The sequence below is a fragment of the Euprymna scolopes genome, chromosome 27 (assembly GCF_053919585.1).
Source record: "Euprymna scolopes isolate OS-2025 chromosome 27, ASM5391958v1, whole genome shotgun sequence".
NCBI classification, from domain to species: Eukaryota; Metazoa; Mollusca; class Cephalopoda; order Sepiida; family Sepiolidae; genus Euprymna; species Euprymna scolopes.
The window spans coordinates 35,728,890-35,752,978 of NC_136508.1; the positions used below are offsets into that span (position 1 = coordinate 35,728,890).

The 24,089-nt window shown below is 34.5% G+C and overlaps 1 protein-coding gene across 40 annotated transcripts in view; it reads left to right on the forward strand.

Annotated features, from left to right (window-relative positions):
- The window catches only part of LOC145248812 (rho guanine nucleotide exchange factor 11-like), a 609,361-nt gene that overhangs the window by 449,717 nt on the left and 135,555 nt on the right, over positions 1–24,089 (forward strand). For 25 of the 40 annotated variants that reach the window (XM_080110472.1, XM_080110474.1, XM_080110473.1 and 22 more), the window contains 8 exons: positions 1,591–1,698; positions 3,417–3,521; positions 4,966–5,134; positions 9,255–9,360; positions 11,745–11,928; positions 16,831–16,939; positions 18,466–18,588; positions 19,491–19,571. In XM_080110472.1, coding sequence (XP_079966598.1) covers positions 1,591–1,698; positions 3,417–3,521; positions 4,966–5,134; positions 9,255–9,360; positions 11,745–11,928; positions 16,831–16,939; positions 18,466–18,588; positions 19,491–19,571 — 985 coding nt within the window. The remainder of the gene's footprint in view (positions 1–1,590; positions 1,699–3,416; positions 3,522–4,965; positions 5,135–9,254; positions 9,361–11,744; positions 11,929–16,830; positions 16,940–18,465; positions 18,589–19,490; positions 19,572–24,089) is intronic. The other 15 variants (XM_080110478.1, XM_080110479.1, XM_080110491.1 and 12 more) reach the window with 1 other exon arrangement.

Sequence of the window (24,089 nt, forward strand, 5' to 3'; positions counted from 1 at the left end):
ATGCATTTTCTTTTGGTATTAACTGAGATTTTTGGAATGTGCAAAATGAGTCCCAAGAAGCTTGACGCAAGAACACAAGTTTAAAAGTGTTGACATTTCTAGGAGATTTCTGACATAATTTAAAGATAATCCCAAGAATTTCCACTACAGATTTGTAACTCAAAATGAGATTGACCACTTTGAATCTCAAGTTAAGATTCAATTCAAAGCAAATAGTAGAAACAGTTAGTTAAGATTGTCTACTATTTATGACTTCCTCTTTCTGCTTTGCAGATCTGATGATGGTGACAAGCAAAATATGGTCCCTCTTGATTAATGATTATTTTCCTCTCAAATAATGCAAAAGCCCCTTTTCCCATGCTAATAATGAATTTCTCATCTGCTTGACCATGTCTAATTATCGAGCCAAATGGACGGCAAAAACGGGAAGTCAAAAAGAGTGAGCAATCTTGACTATCGCTGTTGAAGCCCTCTTTCTTCGTCTTTGAAGTTAAAATTAACAAGCTTCTGCTTGTTTTATTATGTAATCATTGTAGACGATCGGCAATGGATGAAGTGGATACAGTTCATATGAATCAAGGTTACATCCTCAAAAATCAATCCGATAATGGTCTTGTTTCTGTCTGACTGAGATATGATTCTGTTTGGTACTAGAAAGTTCACTTGTAAGTTACTGCAACTCAGGATGGGTTGAGCCAACTCCAAACGAGTTCAGTGCATCCTGCATCAAGGCGGTCCATCTGCTTCAGCCATTCCTGGTTCCAGTGATGGACATTAAAAACGCAGTGCCAGCCTCCAACTCTATGTTTATCTTCACTGTTAAACTTTCAGTTGGCTGTGTTTGCGCTTCCTCCAACTAACGGTTGTAATTATGGCTATCAATTTCCAGGTGAATTCTTCCTCAGGATATCGAAGAATGTGACCAAACTGGCAAAGTCATTAATTCAGAAGAATCTCTATAATGCTTGTGGTATTGCATCTTGCATCGATTGTGGTGTTTAGAGAATTTGGTCAGAGGCAGATACATATCATGTGTTGAAGTCCATATATGTTGGAAGACCTGAAGTGTGTGTGTGTGTGTGTGTGTGTGTGAAGATGTTCTTTTGCAAAGGGGCCAGATCTTGTAGACATAGTTGTATTGTGCATGTAAATGTTTGGTATATCTTCTATTTTGTTGAGTTTTATATATTGTCAAGGCCCATCTGTTTTGGGATAAATACAGATCACAATCTCATCCTTACTCTTCCCTGTGGCTATGTAAGTTGAACCAAGATACTTGAACTGCTTGACTTTGACAATAGTACGGTTGAATAATAGTAACTCTGTCGAAGGACAAAATTGGCTGATAGAAGCTTTGTATTAGACACATTGATTATCACATCCATGCATTTGGTGATAACATTGGCATTATTCAAGCATTGATGTCGATGGAGAACAGTATGGAAATATAGTGGCAAACTGTTTCTAAAACTCATTCTTAGTTAAGCTTAAAATTTTTAAACAATCCGCATGTATCTTTTATCTTGTACAATTTTTTCTTTGTCTTGAAAAGAATTTTCGAAATTGTTTCTCTGTCTTGTGATGTTTCAGAACGAAGACCATAAACCGTTCCAGCATTTAGAAGAAGTCGAAAAAAGGAAAGCCTACCTTTCTATTTTACTGCATTACCTCATTTCTAATGATGATCCGTCAGCCTTGGTAAATATATTTTTTTTTATTCACTTTTAACTGATGGTACCGCTCCTGATGATGATCATCATCATCATCAATATTCTCCCCCTCGTCATTCTCTTTCTCCCCATCATCCTCCTTCCCCCATTGTCATCATCATCCTCCTTCCCCCATTGTCGTCATTGTCCTCCTTCCCCCATTGTTGTATTCTTCCTCCTTCCCTCCCCATTGTTGTATTCTTCCTCCTTCCCTCCCCATTGTCGTCGTCCTCCTCCTTCCCTCCCCATTGTCGTCGTCCTCCTCCTTCCCTCCCCATTGTCGTCGTCCTCCTCCTTCCCTCCCCATTGTCGTCGTCCTCCTCCTTCCCTCCCCATTGTCGTCGTCCTCCTCCTTCCCTCCCCATTGTCGTCGTCCTCCTCCTTCCCTCCCCATTGTCGTCGTCCTCCTCCTTCCCTCCCCATTGTCGTCGTCCTCCTCCTCCTTCCCTCCCCATTGTCGTCGTCGTCCTTCTCCTCCTTCCCTCCCCATTGTCGTCGTCCTTCTCCTCCTTCCCTCCCCATTGTCGTCGTCCTCCTCCTCCTTCCCTCCCCATTGTCGTCGTCCTCCTCCTCCTTCCCTCCCCATTGTCGTCGTCCTCCTCCTCCTTCCCTCCCCATTGTCGTCGTCGTCCTCCTCCTTCCCTCCCCATTGTCGTCGTCGTCCTCCTCCTTCCCTCCCCATTGTCGTCGTCGTCCTCCTCCTTCCCTCCCCATTGTCGTCGTCGTCCTCCTCCTTCCCTCCCCATTGTCGTCGTCGTCCTCCTCCTTCCCTCCCCATTGTCGTCGTCGTCCTCCTCCTTCCCTCCCCATTGTCGTCGTCCTCCTCCTCCTTCCCTCCCCATTGTCGTCGTCCTCCTCCTCCTTCCCTCCCCATTGTCGTCGTCCTCCTCCTCCTTCCCTCCCCATTGTCGTCGTCCTCCTCCTCCTTCCCTCCCCATTGCCGTTGTCCTCCTTCACCTCCCATTGTCCCCCCCCATTGTCGCCCTCTTCCTTTCCCCATTGTCATTGTCTTCCTTCTCCTCCTCTTGTCGCCCTCATTGTCCTTCTGCCCCTCTTGTTGCCCTCGTCATCTTCCTCCCCCCTCTTATTGTCCTTGTCCTCCTCCTTCCCCTGATCGTCATCCTCCCCTGTATCGTCGTCCTCCTCTCCCCTTGTTGTCGTCCTTCCCCTCCTCCTCCTCCCCATTGTCCTCCTCCCCATTGTCCTCCTCCCCATGTCCTCCTTCTCTTGACTTCCTTCTCATCCTCTTTCTCCCCCCCCCTTGAGAGACACGTTCTTTCTCTGAATGAAAACTGGAGGACAAAATGGCTGAAACATGCTAACAATCAAAACAAGGAAACTAATCCAAAAACTGAATAAAAATTGTTTGAACTTTGTTAAATGCTGGCATAAAATTTTATAATTAAAAAAAACAAAAACGTTTTTTTTCTATTTTTTCTCCTTTTTTATTTGTATTAAACAGTGTAATAATTTGTTTTATATAATACTGTTAAATTTATACAGTTAGTATTTTAATAACCCTATAAAACAAACTTTTTTATTTTTTGCGTAGATTTTTGCAGATAAGTAATTTAAATTTACAGGCTGTTATAACTTATTTATTATCAGATTATGTTTAACTGATGAAATTTATTAAAAAAAGCATTGTTTTTTTTTTTTTGTTCGTTTGTTTTTGTTTCAAAATAATTACGTTTTCTTATTTTACAGTTTTTTTATGTAATAACTGAAATCTATGCCACCGCTCCTGGCAATGCCAAAGAATTACGAAAATGGGCTTATGAAATATATTCCACATTTTTGATCAACGATGCTGTAAGTATGACTTGAATATTACAATTATTTTTTATGGAAATCACTCCAGACAAAGCATGAAGCTGCTTGATGTAAGGAGCTTTAAAAAAAAATACTATTTCAAGATTAAAACTTAGCCAAAGATAAGTATTAGATGGATAGATTCTTCTGACCCCAAAAACAATTCTTCCCTCGTAGTTTGAAACATTGCTTATGGAATGTAAGGACTAAAGGACAAAATAAGGGAATCGAAAATTTGCCAAAAGTAAACCCACGGTCCACTTCTTACTCTTTTTTTAATGACATGATTATAGTTTATATTTTATTCAATTGGAATTCATTGTTGAGAGGAGTATTATTTATTAATTTATTTTATTGCGGACTATTATCCTCATCCATTTAGTTGTTGCTTTACGATGTTTTGGTCAACTATTTCTCTGGCCTTCGTCAGGTGGTAACCGCGAAGGGATAGGAACTCCGAATCCCCTAACTGCATCCTCAGCAATTACTGCTTTCCATAGTTGTTTTCACCTCATCACATTTTGGCCAAGTAAGCCTCTGGCAGGCTTTGGGTAGAATTGAAACCGCTATCTTCAGACAATGCTCACACTGATCCCAAAAGGCGATCAAGGTTGAATTTTTTGGTCTTATAAATCCACGTTTATTATCTAATCTTCCATGGTCGGGTGCGTACCGAATGGTATATATATTCTTTAATTGGAATTCATTATTGAGATGAGTTTTATTTATTAATTTATTTTATTGCGGACTATTATCCTCATCAGTTTTGTTGTTGCTGAGGATGCAGTTAGGAGATTCAGAGTTCCTATCCCTTTGCGGTTACCACCTGACAAAGATCAAAGGAATAGTTGGCTGAAACGTCGTGAAGCAGCAACTAAACAGATGAGGATAATAGTCCGCAATAAAATAAATTAATAAATGTTTGTCTTCATTTTTTTTTTTTTTTTTTTTTTTTTTTTTTCGGCATATTGCATAAGGGGTTATGTGATAGGGGCCAGTTTATAGAGAAGAGTCTTATTCTACTGTCCTCTGTTGTAAAAGTATGTTGCACGACAATGTTTCAACTAGTATTGCCATGTCAGTGAATGAAAGCCATGTGGTAGATTGTTTAAGACATGGAGGGGGTCAGTTGATGATGACCTGATCCTGCTGGGCGGCACCACAGTCCAATTGGCAACAGAAAGGAAAAGTTAAAATGTCTAACCTCGGTGAAATATTGTTAGTTTTTATTTTAGTTATAATTGTTTATTCTTTTTGTTTTTACAAGAAAAAAGACAATAAGATATTTAGATTCTACGTAACAATAATGAAACAATTTGTTTTAATTTATTTAAAAGGTACTTATTTTTAGGAAACATGAATATAAACTTTGATCTTTTTTGTAAATAAATAAAATATTTAAAATAATACTTAAACCTACGTATTGTGCTTTCTGCATTTTCAGCCGTTGAGAGTATCTGTTGATGAAAAAATTGTAAAGGGCATCGATGATGTCCTCAACACAAAAAGTGACAAGGAAGATAGTCTTCGATGTGTATTCGTACAGGCTCGTTGTGAAGCTCAATCCATCGTCAAATGTATGTTGAAAGAATTTTGGAACAAACAGAAATTAGGTGAGTTCATAACGGAAAATTTTGTTAGTTGTAACCTTTGATATGTGCACACAAGAAAATTTATGTTCTTTTTTATTTTTAAATCACGTTCACCCGTAACAAGGCATATCAACACTTTGACATAAGAGGCTACTATTTGTGACTAGGAAAGATTAACAAGATGTTGGTTTACATTCCACTATAACTTCCACGTACAGTCAGAGAAGCAGGCAGTAGGAAGGGAATTTCAAAATCTAGCTGTCCGAGGGAAGAAACTATTGGTATAGAAAACTTTCTGCCATTTAAGGACCTCAATAGTGAAGGGGTGAGATTTTGTTGCTACGTGTGTTTGTCAGGGATATGTACGTCGAGAGTACGCAAGTGCAACAAGTTCATCAGAACACATTCCATTAAAGTATTTGTAAAACAGGCACAGGGATACAACATTGAGGTGATGGGACAGTGGTTGGAGCTTGATTGACAAAGTGGAACCTATTAGATTGGGGACACATTTTTGGACCCTATCCAAAAAGGAGAGACTAGGGGTAGATGCACCAGCCCAGATGTGGCAACAATACTCTATGCATGGGTGGCTTTGTAGAGGTACAGGTTAGAACACAAATGAACTATATTATTTGACGTTTGCTTTCAAATTTTAATTCAAGCCAGAAATGACTTTGTTAATTTAACACCTTCAAAACTTATTTCAAAGGGTCGTGATAGTATACACAAATTGGTAATTTTCATGCATCAATTACATAAAGAAAAGTTGTCTGTATGTCCAGCTAAAAGTCAAGAGGATCACATTCCAAGGTGTTGCATTCTCTTTGAGGAATACCAATGGAACTGTTTAGGCATTTTGTTTTTTTTTTTTTAGAACAAGATGAACTTTGCCTAGTGCACTAGCTTTTCAAAACTACACCTGACCTTGTGTCGCCTCCTGGTAGAGAGGTAAATAAATATGGACACATTTTTTATAGTATTCATTATTTTATGGATTCGATAGGAACAGAAAAGTGTGTGTGTGTGTATATATATATATATATATATATATATATATATATATATATACACACACACACATACTGGCAAGGATATCCGCACTTTGTGTGGGTTTTTGCTTGGGTATCCATTTGCTGGCACCCTTGCAGTAAGGAAATGTTGTGAGAGCAACTATTGCTTCAGGTGTTTAAAATTTAACTACTTTCTGAAGTGACTAAAATCCAACTATGAACTTGCAGTTAAATAGGCTGGTAAACAAAATAAAACAAATACAATAAGCAAAAGTTAAGCTAGAATTGGTCACAGTCAACTTTCTCTCAACTTCCAGCATGTGTTCTCCCAGCACCTCTGTCAACAGGCATTTTATTAGAAAACTGATCCCATGCCATTTGCATACGTGTGCCGTGGAAGATGAGATCTCATGAGACTAGACGAGAATACACCTTATAAATCCATGGCTGCCATCTTAATTTCTCTTTCTCTCAGATCCCATCCGCACGATACACACATGTGGGTGCTTTCTTCTTTGATTATTACATTCAACTCTTTAAAGTAAATAGATTATATCAAAGTTGACATTTCTATTGTTACACATAAAAATTAAAACAATTACAATGGTTAACATTTGTTTAGAATCACATTCTAGAAATGTCAAGGTCATAGCCTATGTATATATACAAAATCAAGGTTGTAGCCTATGTATATATACTCTCCTACAGCCCACACCATTGGACCGATCATGACCAAGCCTAACATGATGATGGTCTTCGATCTAGGGATGTCAAGTTTGGTCATGATTGGTGCAGTGGTGTGGGTTGTAGGGGAGTATATATATATATATATATATATAGGCTATGACCTTTACCTTAACCATGAAAAATGGTGTGCACCATCCCTAGGTGGGGCACCATTATCATGCCAGGTTTAGTCATGATTGGTCAAGTGGTGTGGGCTGTAGGAAAGTTGTACACACAGACACAGACACACATTATATATATATATATATATATATATATATATATATATTAGTGTTGAGAAAGATCACTCAAAATCGGGAATAAAAAAAAAATCAAAAGTTTTGGGGGTATCAGAATCTGTATTGAAATTGGACAAATTTTTGCCTATTTTCCAATGCTGTAAACGATTCTTTTCATTGTTTTTATTTGTTTGTTTTTAGTTAAAACTTAATTTTCCATGGCTCATATTAATGATAAATATTTATTGATTTTAAATGATCAATAAAACTAAAATCTATAGATCATCTTCATACGTGTAATTCTATGTTTAGGAAAGTATTTCATGGTTTTTGTGGTAACTCTCCCTCCAAAACAACTCTATATTTACAAATTTAAAAGAATTGGAATCAGTAATTGTATCAGAATTGAGAATTTAGAATAGAATCGGTAATTGTATTGGAATCGTCTCATCACTATAACATATATATATATATATATATAAGTAAATTCTTGGTACAGCAAAATGGAAGGAGAAATTTCAGAGGAAACATAATTTAAATCAAAAAGATCAAAGAAACAAAAAAAACGGGCAGGTGGAATTGTTAAAATTTCCTTAAGGCCTTATCGTCTAACCCTCTTAGAGGAAACGTCAGAATGATAAATTAAAAGCTAAGAATCGAATGAGGAAAGAGGGAAATTGGTTTCAGTTGGAAAATCAGTGAGAGAAAAAAATATATATATATATATATATATATATATATAATTCTCACTGTTCAGGTGGTTTTAAATCAGTAAATATTTCCAACTGATGTTTCAAAATCTTTTGTCTACACAGGCTAGGTCGAGAGTTATTAATGACTAACGCCTCAATGATATTGAGATGATAGTTCGACCTAGCACTGTATGTGGTTTTCTGTTTTATACAGTGCTAGGTCGAACTATCATCTCAATATCATTGAGGCATTAGTCATATATATATATATATATATATATATTAGTGTTGGGACGATTAATCAGAATCCAGAATTGAAAAAACTGGAACTTTTTGGGTTATCAGAATCTGAAAAATTTGTGCATATTTTCTGATGCCAAAAATTATTCTTTTCAGTATCGTTTTTTATTTGATTTTGTTTAAAACAGAACCTGTTGGTAGTAATAATAAAATAACAAAATATTTATTGATTTTAAACTACCAGTAACCCTAAAATCTATAGATCGCCCCCTCCCCAGTGTATTTTTACATTTGAGAAAATATGTGCACATTTAACATGTATTTTTCTGGTAATCGAGGAAAAATAGCAACTTTATAGTTAAATATTTAGAGATTTATGAAGAATCTGAATCTGTAATTGTATCAAAGTCCGGAAGTTAGTACAGAATCAGTAATTGTATTGGTATTGGGGAAAAATATGGAATTGTGAAAAAAAAATATAAAATTAATATAGAATGTTATATTGTATTTTCTCTGTTTGGGAGATTACCTTACTTCTCCCCCATTTTTTTATTTTTTTAAATTTTTTTAAAGCATTGAGAAATTGAGTATTGAGGCCATTTTGAGAAATAAAATGCCACACATATTTGAACATTATAGATATCTTGGTGGTGGGCTGAAACAATCGTATGCTGCAAATAAAAAAAAAATCTAACTATTTTATGAATTTACAAGAATGTTGTTCCCTTGTGTTTCATGTGGTTTATATAATATTAAAATATTTTTACTATAGCTCTAGTCTTACTCTTTTGAGCTATCAGAAAAACTTTAAGATTTATATTTGAAATACATATAATTATGTAGTAATTCAACAAAGCCCCCCTCCCCCAGTCGTGAGATGAGGAAGAGAAATAGAGAGGAGGGGATAGCGAGAAATAAAAAGTTAAAAATGATGTTAGACACAATTTTTACTTCCATTTTGTTGTTCAGTAACCCTGAGAGCTTATATTAAGGAAAATTGTTTGGGTGTTCAGCTAAAAGTCAAAAACTACCCAAGATTCAACCATAAAGGAAATATATTCTTTTTCACTATTTCCTTGGACAAAATATACTCATAATTTAGAATACAAATTTGACAGAAAATTTCTATTTCTAAGAATTCCTCTTATAGAATATTTTTTCTCCATAATTTGTGATGGTTACATGCTTTTCCATGAATTTTTGTTAAGTATGTTACATTTTTATATTAAAGGTCTTGGTAATATCTACGGGGTTGATGAACTTAGACTCAACCTGGATAAAAGTCAAGAAGCCAAAATTATTGAAAGACATCTCATGCCTCACATGGAGAATTTCATGTAAGTATTTATCTAAACCATTTTTTTTTTTTTTCATTCACTTTTTTTGCATTTCATTTTTTTTCATTTCATTTTTTTTTTTTATATATATATAATGTTCTCTTCATAAAAAAATCTAAAAAAAATCACTGCACCCTAAACATTACAAAATAATTCAAATTATTTTGTAAAATATAGTTATCCTGCTGGTTCAGGACATATCTACAGTCCCTATTGAACAGTTTGAATCACTTGTATCTTATTAATATTATATTAATCTCTATGTATATAAAAAGCAAATGCGTCGCGCGTATTTTTGTATGTCTCCAAAAGGCTTTTTTCGACGACGATCCGGGGGGGGGGATACTATCGCTTAGAAGTGTTTATATACTCCCTAGATTATAATATCGAAGATTTGGGAACGCGGGTCGCTTCTAGATTTATTTACGTTGATTTTTACAAAATTCTTGCTATTTCAGCCCGTCTTGTGTTCGTTCAGCTTTTTTGTAGAAAACCAAAACTAATTCAAATTCAATTGTTCCCGGCAATCGCACCGGCAAACGTCCAGTAGCAATCGGCTTTGATCAATGTGGGGTCGAACTCCTTATATCAGACAATTGCTATTCAATCTGGATAATCCCCTTTTTATGGGGAGCTGGTCCCCTGCTACTTCTATTTGACCTCATTAATGAGGTCAAATAGAAGTAGCAGAGTTAACTTTTATTGCGGGCACGTGTCAATTCTGTTTTTAATACTTAAATAAATAAATTCAAACGTGTTTCAGTTGCTCTTTTTTGGCCGAGCGGGTAACGTGTCAGGTTTTTTGCACACTTTCTTTTCCACCTTCGCCTCAAGGCTTCGGGTTTGATCCTAACTACTTACCGAAACTTTTTTTTTTTTTAAGCCCCCCCCCCCCCAACATAAACACCCAGGCAACGATTTTTTTTAAAGAAGTTTTAACATTGTTTTTTTTTTTATATTTAAACAGGGTTCTTACTTCGCTTATTCTTTTGTTTTTATCCCCCCACCCCCCCATACACTCACACCTCTAAACATCCGGGCAATGCCGGGTACCCCCACTAGTCTATATATATAAAAGCGAAAATGTGTATGTATGTATGTTCGCTTTTTGTGTATGTCCACGAAAGGCTTTTTTCCGAGAAGCGATCGGTTGGCTCACTCCTTCTGTAAACTTTTTATATCACGTCTAAATGATAATATCTAAGAGTTACGAACAGGGGTCGCGTGCGTATTTAATTTACCCGACTTTTACCAGCTCACCGCTTCGAAAAGCGAATAATCTGGCTTGCAGTGCAAAACTAGGTCAGACACCACGCCACTTCCTCGCACTTGCTTATTTCGCTTCATAAACATTCACTTAACGCCCTTATCAGTTCTTTTTCCTCGTGGCCGAGACGGTTAGGTGTCTGACTTTTTTTTTTCGGTTCCACATTCACATCAAGGCTTCGAGGCTCAATCCTACCTTTCCACTAAAACATTTTTTTTTCTTTTACACCTCCAAACACCCGGGCAACGCCGGGTACCCCCCGCTAGTCTATATATATATATATATATATATATATATATATATATATATATATATATATATATATATATATAAAAGGCAAAATGTGTGTTTTTTGTGTATCTCGCAAAAACCTTCCACAGAGGTGATGGATTTTTGCCAGATCGGTATCATTTTCAAGCTCGAACCTTCCGACGACAAATATTGAAAAATTGGCTAAAAACATTCATTCCTTCACCCTCAACTCATTTCTTAAATAAATAGATTTATTGTCATCTGGAGATTTAGTTCAGTGGTAGAGAATTCGACTACAGATCGAATGGTCTGTTCAAGCCCGGGTGTACTTCGCCATTTTGTTTTAATATTTTCTTATGAGTTCAGTTTACAATAAAAGAAGAGTTATCATTTAAAATCACTGCAAATCATTTCTTTGTTTGCATATTTTAAAATTAATTAATCAGAAGTGACTTCTCCGGGGCATTCATCATCAAGCCCAAATATCAGCTGATGTGATATTGTAAACAGAGACAGAATTTGAATTTTTTTTTTTTTTTTTTCTTTTTCAAATTAAATTAATCTATCAGGCAAATTATTACTCGTAATATATAATAATCAATAGAGGATTTATTCTGTAATAAATCATGAGCAATCTACATAAAATATCAAGTATTGTACAACCGGGCAATGCCGGGTGGCCAGCTAATTATGACATAAATGAAGAAGATTACTTGAATATTATAAAAATAGTGGTATAGGGTTCCGAGGTTGGGAGCACAAGTACATGGGAGTCTTTATTCATTACCGAACAATGTTGTGAGGTTTTTTTAGTTTTCATTAAATGTTTTTGTTTCATTCTCGATCACCTTGTTTTTGTTGGCAGGGAAGACAGTGCTAAATCTGCACGCGATCAGGCACGAGGTTGGGCATTGGCCACTTTTCTTCGCCACGTTGGAGTTCCAAAGCCATCATCCCACAATAATATCTTGGAGCGAGTACAAAGTTTTGTGATGAAAGAACGCAAAGAAAAAGGCATTAAGCTCCCTGGTATTAGAGTCAAAACTAAAGTAAGTCACAGACTTTTATTTAGCGCTACCATTTTTTTTTTTTTTTTTCATTTCTCTAATATTAACCATTCTTTTAAAAGGTTTCTACAAGGGGTACTCCAAAAGTAATGCTTTCTATATTTTATTCTGCCTGAATGGATCAGAAGGATTGCAAATTACATTGTTATGCTGACTGAACTTATGCATTCACGACTTGAAAGTTTCATCCGTCTGTTGCAGATATTGACAGTGTGAGACTTTAAGAAAGCTGCCCGTGTGCTAGATGTGCGTCAGTAGCAGAGATGCGTCATTGAATTCCTCACGAAAGGGCAAATAAATTCTGGAGCACAAAAGGGGCAATCGTTTTAATGGTACTACTTACGTCTTTTGTATTCCTTCAACTTTTTAAGTTAAAAACAAAAATAGGAGGCTTTACTTTTGGAAAGACCATCATTCTCCAATCTTTTTTTTATTTTATTTGTGTATATTTTAATTCTTTTTTTTTTATTTGTGTATATTTTAATTTGGAATCAAATTTGCTGCTTCTTTGCACTAATTTTTGAAGTCGGATCTTCAATAGGTTGAAAAAGTTTTGCAGGTATTTGTTGTGCATGTGTGCTCCTGTAGTTGTTGCGTTAAGCATCATTCATGATGAATTCTTTGGCATTTGTTTCTCGGATACCTTTCTATAATAAATTCTTTCTAGAAGGATGTTGGGTAGTTGCACGCGGGATAGTGTGAAGGTTGTCAACATCCCTAAGTGAAAGTGTTTCTATGGAATAGTCCTTTCTTTTTTTTTTTTTTACATTGAGATTCTTAGTCGTAGCACTCTTTCTAAAACCACACCTGGGTCTCTTTGGACTTGTGGACCAGCATTGAGTCCTGCTGCCACACCCAGTCTGCCAGCAGCAACCTGATTGCATCAGGGATCATCACACTCTTCAGCACATCCAGGTACTTTGCTGCTAATGTTCACTGACTTTGAAGATGTGAGCTGTCATGACGTGGTCCTCACTTGAAACCACACCAAAGACCATAACCGTGGCCAGAAACTTTGTTTTTATCATACTGAGCACATCCCTGTTATTCGTGGCAATCCAGCAATGCATTTTGAGGGTGCTGGCAATGGTCCTGTTGTCATAACTTGGATCGGTAGAGATCATGATTTGTACAGCGGCGCATCTCCGATCTCGCTCGTTGAACATTGTGTCATTTTCAGACATGATAGAAGGCTCCAATCGCTTTTAGGATGTTTACACAACTGCTCAACAACAAAAAAAGAAAACTGGTTTTCATCAAACGGAAATGGAATCATGTTGTCTTTTCTAGGGCGACAATTTTATCGCTTCACACTGTATAATGAATGATCATTTGTATGTAGCAAAGAGTTACTTAATTAATCCATAGCTTCAGAACCACTAGCTCATCCACAAATTAAATAACTCAACAATTCCTAGCCGCCTGGGAGGCTAATTAAATATATGGTTACAGACTATCAAAATCAGCGTTGAACCTACTTCTGATCCTCAGGTCTACGATGTTTGTAACTGGTCCCACATCTGATTGCCCATAATTATCTTAGCCACTGCAGACAGTCGTTTGTTGTTTGCTTTCGTCCAGGATGCTGTGTATTCTATGAGAAGAACCAACCCATTCTGAGTAAATGTCCCCAAGCCAAAGAGTCGAGTCAAAGAGTTTCACCCTTTTAGGAAGTCACCTTATTAATTATTATTAGCATAGTTAGAAGTTAGTTAGATGCAATTCTCTATCTATATAAAAGCCAAGTGCGTCCAAAGATAGAGTAATGCTGCCACATCTGGGCAGGAGCTGCTAAAAACAACCTATCCTGCCTTGACAGAGTACAAAATAGACTTTGTGGGGGGATGCTTTTTTCTCAACCTCTCTCCCACAGAAGAGACGTTGTGAGCCTGTCTTTGTTTTATCGTTATTTCTATGGCAAATGCTCGTCTGAGCTCCAATGTCTGGTCCCCCCTCGTCAATCTTTCACGATAAACACCCGTCTAGCTGAAACCACTGTCAATAATTTTCCCCACTCTTTATCTGTGCCTAAATCAAAACATAGATTCCATGAACAAAGCTTCTTTCTTAGAAGTGCACGCCTATGGAACTCTCTACCGCTTGCCTGTTTCCCACCTGACTACAACTTGGATGTCTTCAAGTCCAACATAAACAAATTCCTGATGAATCGCCCCCTTAAGACACTTTATCAAATCTCCAATACTAACAATTACTACGACACTATCCCATTGATTACTGTACACGCAATAACCCTTATCCCCGAGTGGCTTCTGGGCCTTGATAAGTGGTGACCACCATGTAAAAACAAAAAAAAAAAAAAGTTTCTATGGCGATCATCAGCAAATGAATGCTTTGGCGGAATGAGTATGGCAGCATCGGAGAAGATGACACTGTATGACAACGAAAAGGTGCATCTGTCCAGTTAACAAAGAACCATGATCTAAATTATATTTCTCTTAGTCTGTCTGTTCCACTTTTCCTAGCTACTACTGAGCTGATCTGGCTGAAATTTTTTATGGCCCTTTATTATGATTAGACAGTTAACTAAGTATTCTGGTATCCGTTTGATGCGCAGTTAGGAATTAATACGGATGAGTCGCCACAATACCACATTTACTCTAGAAGTTTTCTTGGAAACTACAGTGCTGATCTGGCTGAAATTTTGTATGGACCTTTTTTATGATAAGGTAGGGCAAATGGAGTATTAGGATATCTGTTTGATGCACAGTTAGGAATTACTAGGATTAGTATTTAATGCAACAATGAATGCAAAGTAATTAATATTCAACCATCAATTTGACATAAAGCACTCATTCTAAGTCAACAGACTATAACTTTTTCCCGTTTTAACATACTAAAAATATCTAGTACATCTACAATAGTGTTGCACATTGATGTTATCAGCCATTAAAAGGAACAAATCAGAAGAATTTTGAATCTCTTTGATTAATAACTATTAAAGTACCTACTCTCAAAATAGAATTACTTAAAATAAAAGAAAGTAATATTGTCACATTGATTTTAAAGGAGTGTTTCAAATGTATATTCAAAGTTATACCGCCATCTTATCAATTCGTTAATCATTACTAATACTGACAAATTATTTTAAAGAAAATATAGTTATGAAATTTGTTGAAAACAATTTATTTTTACTTTACATACTTACACCCCATGCCAGAATTATATGCAAATCGATATTTTTGTTCTAACTCCGATAGTTTTCAATGAAAATTTGTGAAATTTAGCACGTTGTATGGCAACACTAACACAAGTGCAGATCCAAAATTTCAACCTAATCTGCACAGTAATAAACAATTGGCAGCAATTTTTTGATTTGCATTTTTTTTTTTTTCAGTGTGCCAACTTTATATGCAAACCAATGCAAAAATATGGTGAAGTGCTAAAATATTATCGAAACATTAATTATTCTAGGAATTTGTAAATTGAGAACAACAATAATAAAGAACAAACAACTTCAATATTGTTTCATAGTACAATCAATATCTTATATAATTGCAATTTTTATTGACAAGAGCAAAAAGCTTTTGGTTTATTGAAGATCTCAAACTTTCGATTGCATCTGATGAAATGTCTTTGGCAGCAGTAAGAATAGCATTCCAGAGGTCATCCTTGGAATTGTACTGCCTTCCTCTGGAGTAAATATTTTGTTTCAAGATGCTCCACAGATTTTCGATGGGATTTAAATCTGGAGAACAGGCTGGCCATCGCATTATTTTCCCATGTCTGGCAAAAACTCTCTCCAAATATTCAATGGCTATCCTTGCAGAATGAGACGGAGCATTATCATGCATGAATACCATCTTTTTCCAGAATGCCAAATTATTCTTCTTGTGCCAGGGTCCCAAGTGTTCCTTAATGAAGTCAATGTAGAGTTTGGCAGTAATTTTCACTCCATCTGCGACTCTGAATGGTCATACCAACTCATTGCCAATGATTGCAGCCCAGAACATCACACACCACCACCTCCTTGTGGACGCCTGATCCTTTGAGGACGTAGACCCTCATTATGGTACCATCCTCCCCTCCACCCATCGGGTCCATCAAGGGTCGCTCGGCACTCATTGGTGAACAAAACAGTTTGAAAATTCACCTTCATGTGATCTCTTGCCCACTCCATCCTCTTTTTCTTGTGGATATCCTTCAATTGAGGGCGGACCTCTGACTTTCCAAATTTTGTAATCGGCCTCAGGATACGGCAACGAGTTGATTTGGGCACATCAGTTACGGTGAACTTCTCTCTTGATCTTGCTCATTGTTCGACCTAACAAATATGATTTCTTAGGAATTTTCTTTGTCAGAACGTCCATTGCAAAGTTGAGTGTTAGTACAATATTTTTTTATTGTACGATGATTACGGTGTAATTCTTTGTCAATTTCTAAGGTGGAAATCTTATTATGGAGCTTTTGAACAATTTTAGACTTCTCAGCTTGACTTAAAGCACCTTTATGTCCCATCTTGCATATAAAGTTGGCACGCTGAAAAAAAACTGCAAGTCACCAAAAATGGCTGCCGTTTGCTCGCTATTGCACAGATCAGCTTAAAATTTTATATCTGTGCATGCGTTAGTGTTGTCGTATAACGTGCAAAGTTTCATGAATTTTCATTGAAAACTATCGGAGTTAGAACAAAAATATCGATTTGCATATAATTCTGGCATGGGGCGTATTTGTGTTATACTTAATCACTCTGATACTTTATTTGCAGTTTTTTAGGGGGGGGGGTGATATGAGAATATTTTTATTTTAATTTTTGGTTCACTTTTTATTCATTTCACTTTTTGTTCATTTCACTTTTTATTCATTTCACTTTTTATTCATTTCACTTTTTGTTCATTTCTTTAACTTTGTTCATTTCTTTTTCAGACTCATCGTAATCACCAGTATATCCCTCAGCATTATTATGTTCTGACAGAATGTGTATACTGCCATAGTATTATATGGGGTGTTGGTTATCAAGGATACCAGTGTAGTAGTAAGTTATTTATACTTTTTTTGTGTTTTTTAAAAACAACAAAAAACTAGTTAAAAGTAAATGTTGATGTTTTATTAAAAGCCTTGCGTAATCATGAGTCTTATCGATGCAGATTTAAAAATAAAATCTGATGATTTGGGTGTCAATAGCTATCAGTATATGATATCTCGAGTTAAATTTTTTCTGTTCTCTGTATTTGTTACTAGATGGTTTTCAAAGCTCTGCAAAATTCTCGACTTGAAATTCTTCAAAATAAATTTTAACGTTTCTTGTGAACATGGAACAACCACTTTTGCATTTACTCATATTGATAAGCATTAATATTTGAATAATTTTGATAAAAATTTATCTTTCTTTTAAATATGGCGATAAAGAAGAAAACTCAATTGGTAGCTCCACCACTAAATGACGACTCATTTGCCAAGTCAGCATTTTAAGCCGCGACGTACATATTAGATTAGAGCATTCATTTATACCATATATAAATGTGAGAACCACTTACCAACAAATTTTTGATTGAATAATAGATTAAGCTAATTGTATCCTTCCACTTGAGAGTTTTGCAATATACTGGAAAGTACAGCATCATTGGCCAATATACGTCTGATAGTAGGTATAATATTTGAAAGACACTCCAATCTTTATGACTGACTATAGATAACTCTAGAAAAATACAGATGTTCATGGGGCAGAGTTAGACACCAGGGTCGTTCTTTAACGTGGAGAAAAGGAACAAAAATTAAAAATTGTCTCAGTCGTGAAGGCCCCTCCTCCACTGACAGAGAACAAAAAATTTAAGTGCAGTATCTGAAGAACAGATACTACACTTTGCTCTCGGCCCAAAGGAAAATTACAGATGTTGCTAAAATGTTTATTCTTCTTGTCCTAAAAAAAAATATCAACAATAAACACAAGACCATTGGCACAAGTGTTAAAACATTTGCTTTGATATGATCAAGAGTGAGAAGTAATTTACATTAAATGTGTTGATTTCATTTTTTATGCAAGCAAAATTGTTAAAAAACCAAGAAAGAAGTTTTAAATAAATAATTTCTAAATATACTTCTTTTAGGATAAGTGTTTTAATCAAATAAATCAATTTTTTTTTATTTTTTAAATAAAAAAAATATTGAAATAATTTTTTTTTATTATTTGTATTATTTGGACTACTGTTATGTTCACAATGTTTCAGTCGATGTAACCTTCAACCTTTTTCCAAGTGGATCTTGTTGAACATGGAGAATAGATACGAGAAGATTAAATGGAAAATTCTGTGAGAAATTCTGTATAGATTCCCTAGTTTAACAAGACTTACCTGAAGAAGGACAAAGGTTACATTAATCAAAATGTTGTGAAAATAACATCCAAGATAAGAACAGTAGTTTGAATAATTAAAATTATCGATATTCATCATAAGAAAAGTGAAACAAGATTTATTTTTTTGATTTTAATAAAAATTATTTTTAAAATTTTAATTTTATTAATTGATAACTTGTTTTATTTTTTTTTTTTTTTTTCACGTTCAGATTGTGAACAGAATGTTCATAAACATTGTATTGAATTAGTTGACGTCACATGTGCCCCGGTGAAAAAGAAGAATATGAAACGAACTCCTGGCTTGTGGGGACGTAAGCCTAGCAGCATAAGCGGTGAGTGATAATTCTGTTGTCCATCTTGTGTCCATTTTAAATAATCCGCAAAAACCACGAGCAAACTACAACATATCTAATATCTTCTTCAAAATTATAAAATACAACTACTGTATATAAAGTTTTGGATTTTATCATTCTGTGTATGTACGTTTCTCTGTATTCATGTAATATAGACATACCTAGGGAACTTGGTCTTTACTGAATGCTGTTATTCTGGTGACTTGACATAAATCTCAACTAGGGAATTGCACACACAAACACATGTATCTCTCTCTCTCTCTTTCTTTCTCTCTCTCTCTCTCTCTCTCTATATATATATATATATATATATATATATATATATATATATACACACACACATCTACACGTGTATATTTGTGTGTGTGTATATATATATATATATATATATATATATATACACACACGCACACACATGTATATACATCTCTCTATACACTACAACTACTATATCTCTTTCTCTCTCTCTTTGTGTGTATATATATATATACACACACATGTATACATACACACACACACACACGTGTATCTCTCTCTTTATATATATATATATATCTATATATATATGCATACACACCTACACATATACATACGTAATTGATATTTTTAAATGTTTGTAGTTTAGCTTGCATAATCACATGTGTTATTATCACTTATCAAGTTGTGACTTATGTTTCTCTCCACACATTCAGCACGGCTATGGTTGACGCACACGCCTTTTTGTTCCTTCGTTGTCGTCGTTCGTGTTTATTATTCAGTCGCTCATCTGTCTTCACTTCTTCTCGTCAAACGCACCGTAATGTCCGCCACTAATTATTCCCTGTTTATATATTTTACATATTCTCTTACACCTTTCAAATTCTTCATTTGTTTGGGATTAGATCGACGAGAATCGTGCAGCCCGACCCAGGTGGGAGTTTCCACATTTCAGTCTAGTAACACAGATGAAGACTGTGATCCGGGTATGTGTACTTCATCCAAGTTATCCTACTTCTTTGTGTTGTCATGGTAACACTTTTACTGCTGAAACCCGACTGCAATTCCAGATTTCGGTCGTATTGATTTTCCTTAAAACATTGGCGCTATGTTCCTCACAAGAAGAATTTCACGGTTTGATGAGTTGATCATAAATTTATGAACTCTTTTATAATAATATTAGTACAGATTATATGTCAGATAATCCTAGTGATATCACCATTAGTATATAATACTTATGTTATTAGTATAGAAAGTTGTGATGGGATGATTCCTATATAATTACCAATTCTTTATAATCTCTAAGTATTTAACTATAAAGTTATTTTTCCTGATTACCATAAAAACACATGTTAAATGTACAAATATTTTCTCAAATATAAAAATATACTTGGAAGGGTGTGGGTGGGGGTGATCTAAAATTAGTAATTATTCGTTATTTTATCATTACTACCAACAGCGGACGATTTTGTTTTAAACAAAATTAAATAAAGAAGATAATTAAAGGAATCGTTTTTTAAATCGGAAAATAGGCACAAATTTTTCCGATTCCCAATTCCAATTAATCATTCCAACACTAATAGAAAGTAATTATTATTAATACCTATCCGCGTTCGTTTTATATCAAAGATTTAGTTGTGTGGTGATAAAGAAAGAACTCTTTAATCTTCCTTTTTATTTTGGATGATGAATTATCTCCCTTTGTTTTGTTTTTTTATTTCTCTTAAGTAGCCATTTTTCTCAAAGCAATTCGATCCTTGTATCTGTAGTATGAAGCTTAACTCTGATTCTACTTATTTTGTTCTAAGTTAAGAATTTCAGAAAGTCTTGTAAAGATAGTCATTACTAATACCGGCATTAATTATTTTTAAAGAAATACCATAGAGAAAGAAGACAACAACCATTTTATATTACATGATCATTTGTGATCTATTTTTTTTAGGTATATCCCCCTCCTCTCTCAAACAAGGCATATTGGCACTTGGACATAAAGGGTTACTATTTGGGACCATGTTTAGTGGAGATGAGTGAGATGTCGATTTACATTACATTTAAACTTCTGCATGTCAGTAAAGTCAGGGAAGCAAGTAACAAAGTCTAGCAATCTGAGGGAACAAGCTTTCTGGCATATTAGAACCTCTACAGTGAAGGGGTGGGATTTTGTTGCTAAACAGGTTTGTTGAGAGTATAAAACAGGTGTAGGAATGCAACATATGCATACATTAAAAAAGAAATGTATGTGCTTGTCCAGAATCCTCCCATTCATGAAAAACCAAAAATAAAGAAAAAATTGTACAATGTGCATAACCATGATATATAGGAAATACCGTACGCCAAAACTAATAAAAATTGATCAAGTATTTTTATTTTTAAATAAGAGGGTTTGTATTACAATCCACAGAGGTACAAAAAGTCGTCAAAAAACAAATATATAACAAATAAATGTTATCAAAGGCGAGATAAGTTACTTTTCTACCTAACTGGTTAAGTTTTTAGTGTTTTTATTTTATGTAAAATGTTTATTTGGTTCAAAAAACAAGTAACGTTGAGCGCTACTGAAGAGTAAAAAAGAAATGGTCGCAATGTCTTTGAAGACTTGACAGTCACTTCAAAATAAGAAATAAAACAAACCCACACAATAAATGTTACCGTGACAATTACTGGATGGGTTTCTACCACTATTTTGTTTTATTTCTTATTTTGAAGTGATTGTCGAGACTTCAAAAATGTAAAGAGACATCATGGCCATTTTTTCCGTGTTTTCCAGTAGCGTTCAATGTTACCTGTTTTTCAAACCGAATAAACATTTTACATTAAATAAAAACACTAAAAGCTTATTCAGTTAGGTAGAAAATTAACTTTTCTTGCCTTTGATAACATTTATTTGTTATATATATATATATTTTTTTTGTTGACAACTTTTTCATACCCCTATGGATTGTAATACAAAACCGAATAAGAATATTAAAATTTGTGGCTAAAGAAATAAATGATATGATGCCATCATGAAAACAGGTTGCAGGAACAAAGGAAATAACTCAAAATAATTCAAACTTGCAACATTTTTGAAAGCCATTCTTAACATAGGGAGAAGAAGCATTGAAAATAAACTCAGATTCACTTAAAAATGATTTTTTACTTGATCAATTTACATGATTTTTGGTGTTCGATATTTTCTTTCTATCACGGGTACGTACATCAAACAAATGTTTTGTTTTTTTCGTAGGAAGGGAATTCCGGCCAAAATTTCACATTTAGAAGTTTAAATCAATTTAATGTACCGTAAATAATGTTGGTTCGTAATCTATATTCAGTCATTTAGAATCAAGTGGAGAGGAAGTAAGTGCGTAACCCAAATGTATGCATTTTACAAATATCAAATTAGACATAACTTATTCGCTTCCATTATGATTATGTATTTACTTTAGTAATCCCCTTCCTCAGATTCAAAATGGCTAAACACAGATTACCGACCCTAACACAATTTACAGCACAATAAATATCTTAAAACTGCTTTTAAACATTAGAAATTCTTGGTTCTTGTTCAGAATCTAGCCTATATCAAAAAAAAAAAAAATAAATAAAAAATGCCTGTATGATGTATTTACTCATAATTAAATGAAAATATCATATTCCAAAATCATATTGATCAAGTTGTTTTAATTTTAGATAACAAAAAAAAAGATCAAATATGAGTAACCAATGAGCATTTGGGGGGAAAAAAAATCTTTAAAAAAAAAAAAAGAGAGAGGTAATTCAACAATTCAAACTTAATAAATTTATGCTGTAATGCCTGTGCATTCCCATTAATCATTTAAAAATGATTTTCTTTCTAAAAATAAAACTATTTGATCAGTTTATATGCTTTTTGGATATTTTCATTTTTTGTCACTGGTATGTACATCATATAGATTCTTTTTTATTTTCTATATATCTATAAAAGTGAAATTGTCTGTGTGTATATATTTCCCTACCAAACTACTCTGTCAATTTTTGGTCTACAGACTTGAGATTTGACATAAGAGGTAATGAGATTTGGGAAAATCTTTTTAATAGGTTTTCGGCCAGAAAAGGGGGTCAAAGTTCAACGATTTGACCTTTGAAAACTCTACCAAACTCCTCCACCAATTTTGGGCTTGAACAATTGAAATTTTAGATGTAGGTTACTTAGACATGGATCAAACTTTTTAATTTGATTTGAGCTCAAAATAAATGTTGAGGAGTCAAAATTAGGGTCAAATTTTACAAAAATTTGACCTCTGCGGTCTCTACCAAATTACTCAGCCAATTTTTGGTTTAAACATTTGAAATTTTACATAAGGTGTATTCAGACATAGGGCAAGCTTTTTAATCGGTTTTTGGCTGCTAAGATTTGACCTTTGCGATCTCTAGCAAACTATTCAGCCAATTTTGGGTCTAAACATTTGAAATCTTACATAAAGTGTATGTGCAGCATGCAGCAAACTTTTTAATCAGTTTTGGGGCGGAAATTTGTCTGCCAAGAGGTCAAAGTTGAAAGAGTTAACCTTTGTAGACTCTATCAAACTCCTCCGCTAATTTTGGGTCTAAACACTTGAAATTTTAGATGTAGGTCCCCTGGACATGACTCAAACTATTTAATATGCACATAAAGTTATAAACAATATATAGAACCCCAAGCAAAGCCAGGATGAACTGCTAGTTTGACATGAAGATAATTCTAAACAAGAACTATGTTTTTTAAGACAATAGATCACGGATCAATAGGCAAAGCAAAGCAAATAGTTTTTTTTTTTTTTTTATTAATTTCCCTAAGGTATTTTCTTTACAATAATTTTTGTCAATATTAGTAATGATTGCTATATACTTTTATTAATTATTGGAAAACAAAATTACAGTCTCATCTTTTATATTTAAATAATAAATATTTTGACAGCCTCGAGATTGACATTAATTACTCCAAGCATACTTATGGAGTACTCATTGATAATGAGGAAGCCACGAATAATGTAACGCATCTTTAAACCAAATTAAAGTCTAATCAGATCTGTTAGATTCACTTATATTTTAATACCTTTGGGAAGAAAAATGGGTGTTTAAGATTGAATAGGCAGATCAATTTTATTTTTTAATATGTTGCTTTAAGCAAAAACAATATTACATCATTAATTGTCGTGCCGAAAATAGTAATATGTCCAAAAATTATGAAAAATCATCAAGTAGAAAATTATAGTTAAAAGTAATTTTTACAGAAAATTGGATAAAATTGCATTTTGCTTAGACGTTATAAAGTAGACAGTAAGAATCTACACACAGGGGACATAACTCTGAAAGGAATATTTTAGATTACTTGTGTCATGGCGGCAATATTTGTTGTCAATAGTAAGACTTTTTTATACTAAAAACATAATAGAAGTTGATGAATTTTCTTAATTTTTGGACATATTACTATTTTCAACACGACCATTAAGCACATAATATTATTTTTGATTAAAACGACATTTTAAAAATATTGATTTGTCGAC